This window comes from Pangasianodon hypophthalmus, chromosome 7, assembly GCF_027358585.1.
Source record: "Pangasianodon hypophthalmus isolate fPanHyp1 chromosome 7, fPanHyp1.pri, whole genome shotgun sequence".
NCBI lineage: Eukaryota > Metazoa > Chordata > Actinopteri > Siluriformes > Pangasiidae > Pangasianodon > Pangasianodon hypophthalmus.
Window position 1 is genome coordinate 730,195 of NC_069716.1, and position 16,558 is coordinate 746,752.

Below are 16,558 nucleotides of genomic sequence, written 5' to 3' on the forward strand. Positions count from 1 at the left end.
CAGGCTTAAACTCAGTCATTATGATTAGAGTCTAAAGGTAAACATTTTACATTTTTTATTTGCCTCAATAAATGTTTTCTTATATTTTTTTTGCACTCGATTAGGGGTCCAAGCACTTCCAATCCCAACATCACAGGTTTGCTTATCATACACAATGTTCACCTGGAAGACAGGCATTCACGTATTTATATTTATATTTATATTTATATATATATTATAGGCATTAACTGCATTTGCAATATTCAGAAATGACATTTTATTCGTCTTCGTTTTAATCCCCACAAACCTGGTAATAAAACTCTGTAGGTGTGTTTATCAGGACTAAGTGTCTATTTCTGTAAAATAGGTCATGCAGGCTCAGGTAGATAAATGTAAGACTTCTGTCTCTTTCACACACACACACACACACACACACACACACACACTGTGTTCAGTCGTCTGAGCGTCTTTACATTATCAGCTGCTGAGACAAATGGGAATGTCAAACACATGCACTGCTTTTGGCAAATTAATTACGCCGCTGAGAGTCGACAGCTCGTTTTTTTTTTTATTCTGTCCTTTATTCCTCTGTCGTTCCTCCGCTGTACAGCAACGCAGGGAGTTAAAGGTGATATGTTCATATGTTAACGCTTTCATGTCATTTATATAAGCAGATTTACACACCGGCGCTGCTGAACGTGTCGTTTGTGTAAATCACTACATCGGGATTTAAAGCGATTCGGAGTGCAGATGCTCCGTAAATCACTGTTCTGTGTTAGATTTATTTCTACATCAGCGTAAAGTCTAACGTGTAGCTGACATTAAACCTCCTGAGTATGAGTTTAACATGCAAGAAGGCACAACGAGAAAAAAACTCAACATGAACATATAAATGAGGGTTTTTTTTCCTTGATATGAATATAATAAACTAGGTACAGTATAAAAACTCACGTTTATCTTATTTAAAAGTGTTAATTAAAATGGCTGGTGTTTGTAAAGGTGATGTTAAGAGCTCAGTTTTATCAGGTTCGTTTATTTTTAATCATTATTGCATTTGTTTATTCACCTAGAAAGTAAGATTTTATGAAATACGCTAAAGTATATGTCATTGTCACACGGATCTGTTACAGACGCTGTAATGGTTCATAAATATTTTTTGTTATATTTTTTGTGAGTACTCGGTTCGAAGTGCGTCAGCTGACCAGCGCTGGTCTATAACAAGATTCTACAAGATTTTCTCAAACTTTCTCAGCATATTTAAATATTATAAATGTAAACAAATCTACCTTATGAGCACATACTGCTAAAATGTTGTTCTTGAGTATTAGTTCAGCTCGGTGAAACCACAACATCACACATCATGTCCAAACTAATTAAATTACTCAAGCTAAGCTAGTTTTATCCAAAAGCACATGTTGCCGTAGTAACAGAGCAGGGTTTAAGATTATCGTTATTGAGTTAACTTTCTTAGATTTTTCTGACTAGTGTGCATCTGGAATGATTTTTCCAGCGGTACACAAGACACAAGGGGGCGGAGTCAGAGGCGCACACTGATGACATCACATGGCAGGGATTGGTTATTAAAGCGATGTCCTTTCTAAAGAAATGTTATGTGAGTAAGTCACATGATTCGGAGTGTCTATGAGTTTTTTCAGCTCCCAAAGCAAATTTGGGTTTGGAATAAAAATACGATCGTTTCTACGGAAACCACAGCGCCTTTACTCCAACACTGCAGAATATTTTTCACTGTACAAAGAAAACCAACTGGGGCTTTTTACAATAAACGCTCCACTTGTACTGCTATAAAATCTAAAGAGCTGCTGTGGTTCTGTGGGACTGGGTCTCAGTCATAAACAGAACGTGAAGGTTAATATCTCCGTGAAGCGGCGAGATGGGAGACATAAAGCAAGATAATCATAAAACGCCAAGGATAACAGCACAATATCAGCGCTCATCCTTTATCTGTGCCTTGCTTCCTACGACATGTAGAACACAGTCCGCTTCTTCCACACCATCGTTTTGGAAAATAACAGGGTTTAAATCTTCGTCTCAGCACCCACGATCGCTATCGCAGGCTAATACTTTGATTTAAACGCAAATTAAATTACACAGGTTCATTTAGTAGACAGTAAAGCGTTTATTCAGGCGTATTTATTACCTCATGTACATGAAACAGGGCAGTTAGTGTGTTATTGTCTTTGGAGCCTTTACAGGAGCATTAGTTGGCCTTCATCCTCCAAGATGGGAGCTGGTTGCATCATAAGTGCAGAAAATTGTGTAAAAGTGGCCATTTTATAACCATGAGGCAACACAGGAGCACTAATTCCTCAAATCAACTCGTCTCTAAGGAGAATGAGAAAGTGAAGATTATCATCAAGAAGATTTTGAGACTTCTAAACATCATCAAAGCTTCAAACTCCATCTACACTCTCCTTTAGAAGATTCCTTTAGAAGAGTCATCCATTTAGAACATGTTCAGGTAGTGAAGAAGGCTTTCACCCCGGAGTGAACCATTCCTGAACAGAGTAGGGGTGTTACAGGTGGACCCTGCACCCTTGGTGTCTACCAATGAGACTTTAAAAGCATCTGAGGGTCTAAAGTGGTTCCATCCAGTGATGATGTTTGACTTGGTGGTTGCTTTGACTCTGAGCATAAAGTGAGGTTCTTTGGTTTGTCTAATCGGGGAACCATTGATAGTTCTATATAGAACCCTTTTTGGAATCCATTTAGGAATGTAGGTCCATTAAGCATCCAAAGAACCTCTGAGGAACCATTTTGAACAAAGAAGCAGAGATTATGTAGGATTTTGGAATCTTTTCATACAGACGAAACTAAATGCACACTTCCATAAAGTACTACTTCCTGTTCACTAACCCCGCCCCCTGTCAATAGCTAAGAACCGCCTACTGAGTTCTGAAAATCCATAAATGTTCCAGGATTTCTAGCTGTTCTCCGAAGAACCTGACACTGACTAATCATGAGCCAGGATTTATCTTCATTTATCTTCTACACGCATTAAATCTTTAGAACAACGTGAACGAGTGTCAGAGACAGAATTTTAAATGTCAGGAAAGTTTCCATCATTTAGTAGAACTGATGAAGAACCTCAGAGGAAGTCCATTTGCTTTGACTCACTGATACCAGGAAAATGAAGGTAATTAGCATATTGTGAAAACCCCAGCAGTGGTCCAGCAGGAATACGTTTTATCTCCATATTTCTCCGTCAGCATTTTATACTAAGCAAAGTTCATTCATCCAAATCAGGCTGGACCATAACGAGGCGAACGTTCTTCTGAGTCTGCACACTGCGCCAAAGAACTTCATTTAATCGTCCATTACTCTGAGCCATTAGCGCCGGCCGTATCGTATGCAAATGAGGAAGCGGGTCATATTTTACGATTGGCTGAATATTTATGGTTAAACCTCGGACTTGACCTCTGAGCAGCGAGAACGTGACCTCGTCCCAAACGCTACCAAAGACCAAAGCTGAGAGAAGCACGAAGTGTAAAGTCACGTGATGAAATGAAGGAGCATCTCACCGCTCTGTAGATCCAGGACGTGATGTTTATCCAGCGTCCAGCTGCCCATGTTGGAGGCGTCGAGTTCAAACCCCTGCAGCGTGGAGCTTCTCCTCTCCCAGAGAACCACGCTCAGGCACGACTCGTACTCGAAGCCCACAGACACTGCCGAGAAAAGACACGAAAATAAAAATAAACAAAAGAGAGAAGAATTGAACAGAGAACATGATAATTGAGTTACAAAAAATGATCTGTAGAAGATTTATCTTTATCTTTAACTTTATCTTTTAGCCTTTTATTTTTGGGAATTAAGTTGTTAAGAACAGAAGATAAAAATGTTCAGTTCACGGTTCTTTAGGGTTCTGCAACAGATGTCTACTTCAACATCTACAACAACATCTATCACGTATTAATTTAACATTTGAAATTAAAATTTCCTTTTAATCTTTTATATATTTTTATACATCATTTTATTCATTATTAGTTTTTGTCCCAATTCAGCAAACAAACAGCTACAGCAGGTTCAGGCAACAAAAAATATTAAAAACATTAAAAACCATTTAGAACCTTTAAAGGTTCTTCAGTTCCCTCTATAAGAATATTAAAAGCTTCTCTGGAGAAGGTTTTACTATCAGAAAGTGTTCCGAGTTTTAAGAGCCTAGAATCCCTTAATTATCCAATAAACTCTTAAAGAACCCTTGAAGAACCTTTTTTTTTCCTAAAAGGGAACCAAGAACCAAGAAATTGAAACTCCTGAAAGGTTCTAGGTATTAAGTTAATACACACACACTCTTTCTACAGAGAACTTCTAAGGTTCTGCAGGTGGACAAGCAAAGAACCCTTAAATGTTCTCTACTCTGAAAAGCATGAAGCGTACATTCTTAGAAAAAAGAGTTCTTCAGATAATTAAAGGTTCTCAGCTTCCAAAAAAAGTGTTCTACTCAACTGAGGGTTCTTCTGAAGCTTCTGAACATAGCTGTGTTTGGAACCTTTCTGGAAACACACTGTTGTGGAGTTCTACGTAGAACCTTTAAAGGATCCCTGAGACGGACAACTGAAAGCCCATTAAGATTTTTTAAAGCACACACGCTTAGAAAAAAGTGTTCTTCAAGGACTTGTTGGATAAATGAAGGTTCTATGCTTCCATTCTTGGTGATACAAAAACACTTTGTTTTAAGGTTCTACACAGAACCTTTAATGGATCCCTGGATGAACAGCCGAAAACCCCTTAAGGTTTCTGTTTTTTTTTTTTTAAGCAAAAAATGGTTCTTAAAGGATTTGTTGGATAAATGAAGGTTCTCGGCTTCCAAAAATGGCTGAACCCTTTCCAAAGGGGAAACACTTCTACATAGAACCTTTAGGGTTCCCCCACAGGAACAACTAAAGAATCCTTAAGGCTTTTTTAAAGTATGCAAGGTTCTTTAAAGGTTCTTTGGACAAGGGGTCATGGCTTTCTGAAAGGGTTCTTCTTGGAATAATCTCTGATAGTTGAGAAAACTAACAAACGTTGTTGTAGGGTTCTACACAGAACCTTTCAGGGATCCTGCAGAGGAACATTCTCTAAACCAATTTCAGAAACATTTCTTAAGAATCTGAGTGATATTTATTCGTTTTTATTTGTGTGCACTTTTTATATCACGCCTCATTTCTTTTCCAGTCACATAATTAACAGACAGACAGTCACTTAATGAACGTAAATAACAAACAGATTCTTAAAAAAAATAAATAAAGATAATGTGAAATGCAGAAACCAGCAAGACTATTTTTATTATTTTATTATTTCTGCCTGAAATATCAAACGCAGCCACCAAGCACGAGCTTCTCCTCCATCACGGCCACGTCGGAGCTCCTTCTGCACATCACTGAACTCTGGGGAACTTCTGTGACGGACGACGGCGTAATTTTCACGCGTGGCTTCAGATCAGTGTGTGCTGTCCATCAGCGCAGCGTCCTCACTGACCTCCATACAGCCAGATTACACACACACACACACGCCCTCGAGAACAGCTACACACACACACACACACACACACACACACTCATCTACACACACACACACACACGCCCTCGAGAACAGCTACACACACACACACACTCATCTACACACACACACACACACACACTCATCTACACACACACACACACACACACACTCACACACACGCCCTCGAGAACAGCTACACACATACACACACACACTCATCTACACACACACACTCACACACACACACACACACACTCATCTACACACACTCACACTCATCTACACACACACACACACACACGCCCTCGAGAACAGCTACACACACACACACACACACACACACACTCATCTACACACACACACACACACACGCCCTCGAGAACAGCTACACACACACTCATCTACACACACACACACACACACACTCATCTACACACACACACACACACTCACACACACTCACACACACGCCCTCGAGAACAGCTACACACATACACACACACACACACACACACACACTCATCTACACACACACACTCACACACTCACACACACGCCCTCGAGAACAGCTACACACATACACACACACACACACACACACACACACACACTCATCCACACACACACACACACGCCCTTGAGAACAGCTACACACATACACACACACTCATCTACACACACACACACACACTCATCTACACACACACACTCATCTACACATACACATCTACACACACACACACACTCATCTACACACACACATCTACACACACATATCTACACACACACACTCACACACACTCACACACACACACTCATCTACACACACACACACACACACACTCACACACGCACACTCATCTACACACACGCACACACTCATCTACACACACACTCACTCATTCACACACACACACTCATCTACACACACACATCTACACACTCACTCATTCACACACACACACACACTCATCTACACACACATCTACACACACACTCACTCATTCACACACACACGCACATCTACACACGCACACACTCATCTACACACACACACACTCATCTACACACACACACACACTACGTGTAGGTAATCAGGTGGTTATTGGTGTGTGATTAGTGTGTACTGAGACGCGAGTGTGTTTCTGAGCTCTGCAGTTCGGTGTGTATCTCCTTTGTTTCTCGTATGAATTAATCTCCTCGGCCCGAGGCAGGAGACGCGATTGTTCTTTTCGCCGTCGCTTTGCAGCAGCGACGTGATAAAACATCGTCCTGTGACCTTCCTGCGTTCGGCGGCTCGCTGCGCTTCAGCTGCAGACTAATTACACATGCAAACAGGCCGAGCCGCAAACAGGTGGTCTGTGAAAGCACGGCTCTTTGGAGCTTTATTTATCACCTCGCTGCTGCTCGGTGTCGGGCTGCGCAGGAGAAAGGCCTTGGAGTGCTTCCACACACACACACACACACACGCGCGCGCACACACACACACACGCACACACACACACACACACACGCACACACACACACACGCAAAACCGCTAACAATGCACATCTTCAGCAAACAACACCAGCTAATTACAGCTAACAGCGCAGAGATTTACACTATAAATATTTTACAGTATGTAAATATAAAAACACTGCACGATGAAAATCCAATCAGATTTATTTATTTATTTATTTGACCATCAACAAATTTAATCAGTGACTTCAGGATAAAACTATAAAACTAGTTTCAAGATAAAGAAGCAAACTTCAGACAGCGTATATTTTAATAAACACTTTTAGTATTTGTTTTTACAGCTATTTTAGATTTCATCTTAGTCTTTGGTTCAAAAATGATAAATAATAAATAAACAAACAAATTAATTGATTGATTGACTAAAAACAAACAAACAAACAAACAAACAAAGGGTTTTTTCATTCAAACACTCTTACATAGTAGTAATATAAAAAATATAGCATCATCATACAACAATAATTTTTCATATTTAATTTCTTTACTCACGTTTTAGTCGTTTGCTGATTATCAGTTTCAGTCTCAGCTGAGTTTAGTAAGAGCGTGAAAACTCTCTGGTTCCAGGTAGAACATTACAACAACGTTCTGCGTAGAACACTTTTTGAGAAGAGAAGAACCTTTAATTATCCAGTAAACGCTTAAAGAACCCTTTTAGAAAACTGAGTAAGTGCGTAGTATAAATATTATATTCTTATAAATTTGAAGTGCAAGGGTGAATTTTTTATTTTGTTATTTAATTTTTGTCATTTCAAAAAACCCAAGATTTTCCATTTCAGTTGCGTGGGATGAATGATCACTAACTAGCAGCTAGTTAGTAGTGTGATCACTAGTTAGTCAGTGATGTGAATCTAGTGGACTACATTACGGTTTGAGGAACATTTTCACGACTCACCCACAGCCTCCGCCAGGCCGTACACTTTCTGTCCATAAGCATCGGTTTTATCCCAGATGAACGTGAAGGAGAGTCTCGGAGACGCCGGAAATTCCTTCTGGAACATTCTTCCCTCCACAGCCACCATCAAGTGCACTTTAGCGAGGCCGAAGGGAACGACTGACTCGGTCATGATCACTTTCAGGACAGGTTTGTACGAGAACGCTCGAGAGCTGAGATACACCAGGTTCAGATCGCTGCCGGGGACGGCCGTCTGCTCGTGGAGAACCTGGAGAACCACATGACAAATGACTCCCTATTCCCTATTCCCTACTCCCTATTCCCTATTCCCTACTGCATACTCCCTATTCCCTATTCCATACTTCATACTCCCTATTCCATATTCCATACTCCCTATTCCCTGCTCCCTACTCCCCATTCCCTACTCCAAACTCCCCATTCCCTACTCCATACTTCATACTCCCTATTCCATATTCCATACTCCCTATTCCCTACTCCATATTCCCTATGCCATACTCCCCATTCCCTGCTCCATACTCCCTATTCCATATCCCATACTCCTTATTCCCTACTCCATATTCCCTATTCCATATTCCCTGCTCCCTATTCCATACTCCATACTCCCCATTCCCTATTTCATAATACTCGCTATTCCCTAGTCTCTACTCCGTACTCCCTAGTCCCTCTTCCCGCTGGCAGCATCCAGAAACGATTGGTTCTAGTTACTGCTCGGATTCTGCTTCTGATTGTCATGATAGTTATTTTTCTAGTAAAACAATAATTACTGCTAGAAACAGAACCAGAACCAAAAAACATAATTAAAACCGGACAAACGCATGAAAAAAGAAACAGAACAGCAAACAGAATATGAACATGAACATGAATTAGTCTTAGAGCTACAACTACAACAAAAATGAAAACCAGAACTCAGCAACTAGGAACAGAACCAAAAACCCTACATAAACAGGAACCCAATTCAGAACCAGAACCATACCTACAACCAGAACTAGAGCTAGAATCAGATCCAGAATCAAAACTAATACTAGGAAGAGAACTAGAAGCAGAACTAAAACTAGAACACTAGAACAGAACCCGGTACAATAACACGACCCAGACGCAGATAAAGAATCAGAACCAGAACCACAGCCAGTATTAGAACAGCAAGCAGAACATGAACAGGAATGAGATCAGAACTATAATCAGAACTAAAGCTAGAGCTAGAATAAGAATCAAATCTAAAAACAGACCAGAATCAAAACAATAAGAATTAAAACTAGAACCGGATCAAATCTTACCCAGTAAGAACCAGAACTTCAGGTAGAATCAGAACCAAAAAACACTCAAACACTAAAACTAAAACAGCAACCACAATCAGAACCAGAACTTGGATCTAGAATCAGAACTACCAGAACAACAACTAGAACCAGGACAGAACGTGAGAGAGAGTAAAACTAAATCAAAAACCTTTTTAAAAAAATAAATAAATAAGGACCAGAACAAGAACTAGAGCAAGAACCTTAACAGGAACCAGAACCAGAACCAGACCCTCCTGTATTAGTAAAGTATTAGCTGGATTCCTGGAGAGCCAAATCACATGTGCAGCTTAAGTAACTCTGACATGCTAAAACTCACCTGTGTCTCAGGTATGATGGGTGTGGCCTCAGGGGTGGAGCTGTAAAAGGTTGATAGTGGTGATGTCACAATTTGTGGGGCGGGTCTTACAAGGCCATTGAGCTCACATTTGGGCGTGTCCTTTTCTTCCCGCCTCATCACCAATCGGTTCATCACGTGAAACACTTGCCATGGCAACCACACGGAGTGGTGCACGATGGGAAACGGAGCGCGAGTGAAACTCAGAGTCAGAGACGATCCGCCGTTCACCAACAGATCAAACCTTAAACAAACACAGACACGGTAATACTGCAAATATAAAACAAGAATCAGAACCAGCCACTAGTACCGGAACCAGAGTAGAACATGTAGAACATGTACCAGAACCAGAACCAGAACTAGAACAAAATTTGAATAAGAATCAGAACTAAAACTAGAACTAAAAGCAGAACACAGTCTGGGTGTTACAAATGTCTCCCTTTGACTAAATGACTATCCCCTATTCCCTACTCCCTATCCCCTACTCCCTATCCCCTACTCCCTATTCCCTACTCCCTACTCCCTATCCCCTACTCCCTATTCCCTACTCCCTACTCCCTACTCCCTATTCCCTACTCCCTATCCCCTACTCCCTATCCCCTACTCTCTATTCCCTACTCCCTATTCCCTACTCCCTATCCCCTACTCCCTATTCCCTACTCCCTATTCCCTACTCCCTATCCTCTAATCCCCTACTCCCTACTCCCTACTCCCTATCCCCTACTCCCTACTCCCTATCCCCTACTCCCTATTCCCTACTCCCTACTCCCTATCCCCTACTCCCTACTCCCTATCCCCTACTCCCTATTCCCTATCCCCTACTCCCTATCCCCTACTCCCTACTCCCTATCCTCTAATCCCCTACTCCCTATTCCCTACTCCCTATCCCCTAATCCCCTACTCCCCACTCCCTATTCCCTACTCCCTATCCTCTACTCCCTATTCCCTACTCTCTATTCCCTACTCCCTATCCCCTACTCCCTACTCCCTATTCCCTAATCCCTACTCTCTATTCCCTAATCCCTATCCCCTATTCCCTATCCCCTACTCCCTATCCCCTAATCTCTACTCCCTATCCCCTACTCCCTATCCCCTATTCCCTACTCCCTATTCCCTATTCCCTACTCCCTACTCCCTATCCCCTACTCCCTATTCCCTATTCCCTACTCCCTATCCCCTACTCCCTACTCCCTGTACCCTACTCCCTATCCCCTAATCCCTACTCCCCATTCCCTACTCCATATTCCCAATCCCTTACTCCCTACTCTCTATTCCCTATTGCATACTCCCTATTCTCTTCTTCGAATTCCCTATTCCCTGCTCTATATTCTCTATTCCCTAGTACCTATTCCCTTCTCCCTCTTCCATTCTCCCTACTCCCTATCCTCTGTTCCCATTCCCTGCTCACTGTAGGGCTCCCTGTCCCCTATTCCCTATGTGTGTGTGTGTGTGTGTGTGTGTGTGTGTGTGTGTGTGTGTGTGTGCGTACATGCCGTCCTGGCGTGTGATGGTGTATCCGTGTTCCGTATCATGCAGCAGCGAGACGTTCACTCCGATCAGCGGCGTCCCGTCCTCTGTGATCACCTGACCTCGAATCACAGACACCAGACTAAAACACACACACACACACACACACACACACACATTTCCTCATTTCTTTTATTATTTCCATCTATAAAGCTAACGTAGCGAGTGAAAGCTAACGTAGCGAGTGAAAGCTAAGCTATTTAAACTCCATGAGGCAGGAAAACGATCCAATTCTGACCTGCTGTTAAACGGATTTTCTGCAGGAAGTCGATGAGTTCCTCCCGCCGCTATCAGGAAGCTGACTCGCTGATAAAAGGTCATGGTGGGGGTTAAAGGTCGCTGAGGGGTCGTGGTTTTAGGGTCAGGTGCTCCATGGCAGTAGAACTGTTCCTGACAGGAAGTGTGTACGCAGCAGTCCGGATCCATGCAGTCCGTCAGACCGTCTGTATCACACAGCAGGAAAATAAATTATTAATAAATAACAAATCTTATAATATTAATAATTAATATTTACAATCTTTAAAGTCTTTTTTTGGTTTTAGATTTTTTTTGTTTCTTATAGTGGAATCTATAGAAAAATTTACTAGAATCAGGGAACTAAAACATAGGCACATCGGAACCGTAAAACTAAAAACCTAAAATGTCTCTAAATTAAGCAAAAAAAAACCTAATTAATTAAATAAAATCGAATTTAAATAAGTCAACATTTCTGAAATTATTCTGTTTTTTAGCCAAAGACTGTCATGTCTAACCGTTGACTCTTCACACTCCTGTTCCCTTTACAACCTTCCTTATATGGTCAATGCTTCCTGTTGCCATAGTTATGAATTCGTCTTACAGGTTGGATGCTGAATCAGCAAATTCTAAAATTAAACCAGAAACGTTCTCAAGGCTTCTGTATAAGGTTAATTTGGGGGCGGAGCTACATCTGAGCTCAATTTGTGATGTCATAAATAACCTCCGATGACTTTTGACCAATCACATCTGACACATAAATTTATAAACAAGGCGCTTTTCGGTCACCTAGCGAGTGAACGCTAGCGAGCGTTTCCAAACTCCACATCAATTCTCACCTCCTTCGTTGTCTTTTCCGTCAGCGCAAACGGTTTCCATGGCAACATCACATCCTGTTCCTCTCCAGCCGGGCTGGCAGAGACAGTGCCATCCGTTCTGATCCAGAACACACCGACCGTTACTGTTACACAGACCGGGACAACTGTCTAAAGAGATAAAACAACACACACATCACACACGTATACACACACAGTCAAGAAATTCCACTCACACACACACACTCACACACACTCACACACACACACACACACACTCACACACACAACTCACGACTCAGACATTGAGGGATAAACAACATGGAGAATGTGGAGAAAGTCAATCAACATTTCAGAGACATCAGACATTCTGTAAATTCACACCGACGCTGATTTCAGACTGTGTTCCAGTAACATAACAAACACTCAATGTGTGTGTGTGTGTGTGTGTGTGTGTGTGTGTGTGTGTGTGTTACAGTAAAATACTGAGTGACGATGTGGTGTGATGAAGCAGAGTTACTGTTATCACCCTGAAGTTGATTATTTTCCTTTAACCCCACGTCCCTGAGTGTTTTATTCCTCTTACACCACAGCAACTTACCAACAATTACACTTTATTATTTATTAAATCATACTTTTTATCCATTTATAGTTACGTTTAATGTTCTGTGAAACAAGTTAGTTCCTGTTGTCGCTTACGTTATAGCAGCTATAAACACTCGTTCCCTCACCAGCGTCTTTATTCTCTCTCTTCAAGTTAATAAGAGAAAAATAAACGCAGTTTGTTCCGCATGTTACTGAGAAACCGCAAAGAAGCGTAAACTCCTCTGTCCTGAAGACGTCGGAAAACTTACAGTTACAGCTTTACCTCTGACTGTTACAAAGCGCTGACACTGGAGACTCCTTCCATAATGTTACATAAACACAGTTCTCATTACAGAAAACTTCACCACATCAACTATTTTTTTAATTAGTTTATGGTGCGTTCGCTGTACACGTCCCTGTGAAGGAGCTGTTACTATGGAAACGATAACGTATTAGAACGAGCGCATTAATATAAACCTGCGCTACTGTCAGAGCTGCTGCTATAGAAAACTAATCAACACCTTCTGACCAATCAGAGTCCAGAATCCAGCAGTGCTGTGTTTCCTGCTTTTTACCTACATGCTTCAGCTTCTAGCTCTAGTCCTGCTGGTAAAAACCATTTTAATCCATTAGCAAAATCTCTAATGGTTTCCATCTGATTCCTTCCATTTTTTAGTTATTATTAAATTCCTCCTGAACCCACTTCCCAGAAGAAGGTGTTTCTTTCGTGGGTTGCATAAATTAGATGAATGTGGAACACCACAGTTCATTAAAACATCATTAGAGAGCACTAGAAACACATTAAAACTCATTAAGAACTAGAAATCTCTAAAGGTTTCTAATGTTGATTTCAGGTTCTCTGTTTCAGGTTCCTGGTTCTTCTGTTCCTGGTTCTTCTGTTCCTGGTTCTTCTGTTCCTGGTTCTCAATTCCAAAACCTGAAGTCTGATTATGGTGTCTTTATTCTGAGTGATCTTACATTGACTTCATCGTCCTTCTCGTGGTTTAATCCTCACCTTGGTCTTAACGTTCGTTCTGCTAGTGTTTCATTTATCAACTCGAGTAAAGTTCAATAGAAGATTGGATGAGGAATGAAGACTAATTCCAAAGCTGTCAAAACCTGCACTCTCCATGATAAACGTGATGAAGTTTTGAGTTTAAGTGCCAATTTGGCGTGTGTGAGATCTCCTCGATGCTAAAAAACCGCCATGAAGAGAACTTTAGCGTCCGCTGAGGACAGGGAAAGCACTGAGGTCATTTACAGCTGGTTTTCTTTCAGGGCCGCGCTGTAATAAACGCAATATATGAGAAACAGACGACTTCAGAGACCTGACTAATGAACCTGCATCCATTTTTGATTGCTTTTCTGTCTCCTTTTCCACCGCAGATCATTTAGCACTGTGAATCTTCGCTCTGCTCTTCTCCTCAGCTTGTTTTTGTTTAAAATTAAAGTTCTTCTGCAATATTTACAGCTTCTCTGCTTCTGCAGATGATCACCGCGCGCACCGTTACAGCGCTGAAGCAGTTTACAACACGCAGCAGAGCAGCCGTGCAACACGCTCACGTCTTAACACGTAAAAATATACGAATTAGACTCTTTATTAGATTGTTTTAGACAAATATTAAAGATTCTTAAGCCTGTTTGTAGATATTTATTACTAATTTCAAGCTTGAAATGATCTAATTCTATTGAAGGATTATTTTTCTTTATTTAAGATCTTCACTTACCTACTCTTTTTACATTTACAAATACAGTATATACAGTGTGTAATGTAAAGTTAAGAGGCTTTTTAAACATTTTAACCAGCGTATTTCAGATACATAACTTTATTAAAATAACATTTTTAAAACATAAAGCATGTACTATCAGTACATTTACTGTACATACTCTGTGACCTTAAAATATTATCACTAAAATATTTCAAAATCTGTATTATTTTTGCATTTTTTTGTTAACGTTTACAACATTTATAATTTATATTGTTAACATCTCGTGCTTTTCCATGAGTCACTGTTACATTTACATTTTAACTCATTCACTCAACCTTGAACGAGTTCCACAACAGGAAGTTACATCATCCGAATTTCCTGAAGATCACAGGAAGAAGAAAAGTATTAAATTAAATTCTTTTTCTTTATTTTATATATTAGTGATATTGTGATATTTTCTGACGAGGTCACTTCGTAAGCACAACCCAGTTAGAACTTGATAATGAATTTACTTTCATTAAAATACATTTTAAGTAAATTATTAGAAAGTCTTTAATGTCATTATATCATTTGCATGGATGTTAGTTATTCTCATTTTGTTTATTTGCTAATTCTGTGGGGAAAAAAACACTCTTAAAAGCAAAGAAACCTTGTAAAAAATGAGAGATTGCTGCCTGAGAGGGTTAATGCATAAAAACTTTCTTAAAAATCAGTGAAATTTAAAGAAAGTTTAAGAGTTTTTGCAGCTAAATGGCACCACAGTCAAGGAATCAGCTTCGTTATTACAAAAAAAAAAAAAAGATTCAATTTTCCAGATCATATACACACATTCTGTATTGTGTAATAATGTTTGCTTTATTTTTTTTAAAGTGTCAGTGTGAATTTACAGCTGAGTAAAGTGAGGGGTTTATTCCGTCAGACAGAACGACTCTTTTATCAGAGAAATTGCTAAACTGAAGAAGCTTAGCAACTGTTCAATACTGCAGGAGATAAGACAAGGTGACATACAAGACAGGGAACATCTCGGACACTGGTGACCTTCAGCGTGTGTGTGTGTGTGTGTGTGTGTGTGTGAAAATTGGGCACATATACAGTCAAGTCCGAAAGTCCGAGTGCACGACCAAAAATGTTTAGATTTCATCATTTATTAAACATAAATATTAAATTATATTTCACGCATGCCGTCATTTCAGCAACGAGTTTTTACTTGCTATTTGTTAGACTCGTAGCTAAAGATGTAACACCAAATACGTCCTTATTGTTCACTACGTTTCAGATAAAGAGACACTTTATTTTTCACAAAAACCCTCAGAGGCGGAAAAAGTCGTCGCTATCTGATGGAAAATTCCAGAAAAACAGGATTGATTCGTTTAGATTTCTTTTTTTATTTTAAGTAATGGACACTGATGACTTATAGAATAAGAATAAAATAACCAGGGACATCAATTAATAAATTAATTTTATAAATAAATAAATCTATATAAAGTTTAGTTTTGTTTTCAGGTTGTTTTTAACATTATGCTTTATCACACAAATCATTAAAGAATTCTTTTATAAGGAAAAATTAGACAGGAAAAATGATAAAACTCCAATAAATTACTAATAATATTTTCATATTCACATTCACTGTTTAATTATTAGTAACATTTAAATTTTTGCACCTTTTTCATTGTCCCTGATTTAAATTAGTATTAATATTTACATTTTTTGCATGACATCAGTCGTCAGGCGTGCGAGGGGGCGGGATCAGCTGAAGAAGACCCGTGTGTGAGCTCAGGATTAAAGTTAATCAGACGTGACGTTGTTTAATTGTTTAATTATTGAGCCTTTTCACTGCTGCTGAATTATTTTACGGTATTTGGGTAACCATCATACTGTGAACTTCTCACATCGTTACAGCGTTAATGAGGAATTTACACATTATGGTTTGAATGAAATATAATAAAAATATACAGCGTTGGATTTTCTCACCCAGATGAAGTCGGTGTTAAATAATGGATTGTGGGATAATCAGGACGAGGATCAGAGGAGGAAAACGTTGTATTAGTGTTTAATAAGTGATGAAATAAAAGCAGCTCTGGGTCGTGCGCTCACTTCTTTATTAGACTCGCTGTATTAAACATTGATAGACAGAGTGTAAAGACGATGA

General features: G+C 39.9%; 1 protein-coding gene across 3 annotated transcripts in view; it reads right to left on the bottom strand.

Annotated features, from left to right (window-relative positions):
• Positions 1–16,558, bottom strand: part of si:dkey-237h12.3 (teneurin-3) — a 125,360-nt gene that overhangs the window by 22,407 nt on the left and 86,395 nt on the right. For all 3 annotated transcript variants that reach the window (XM_053235640.1, XM_053235639.1, XM_034306125.2), the window contains 6 exons: positions 12,140–12,286; positions 11,305–11,509; positions 11,029–11,148; positions 9,522–9,783; positions 7,890–8,157; positions 3,519–3,662 (listed from right to left, as the gene is read on the bottom strand). In XM_053235640.1, the coding sequence (XP_053091615.1) occupies positions 3,519–3,662; positions 7,890–8,157; positions 9,522–9,783; positions 11,029–11,148; positions 11,305–11,509; positions 12,140–12,286 (1,146 nt within the window). The remainder of the gene's footprint in view (positions 1–3,518; positions 3,663–7,889; positions 8,158–9,521; positions 9,784–11,028; positions 11,149–11,304; positions 11,510–12,139; positions 12,287–16,558) is intronic.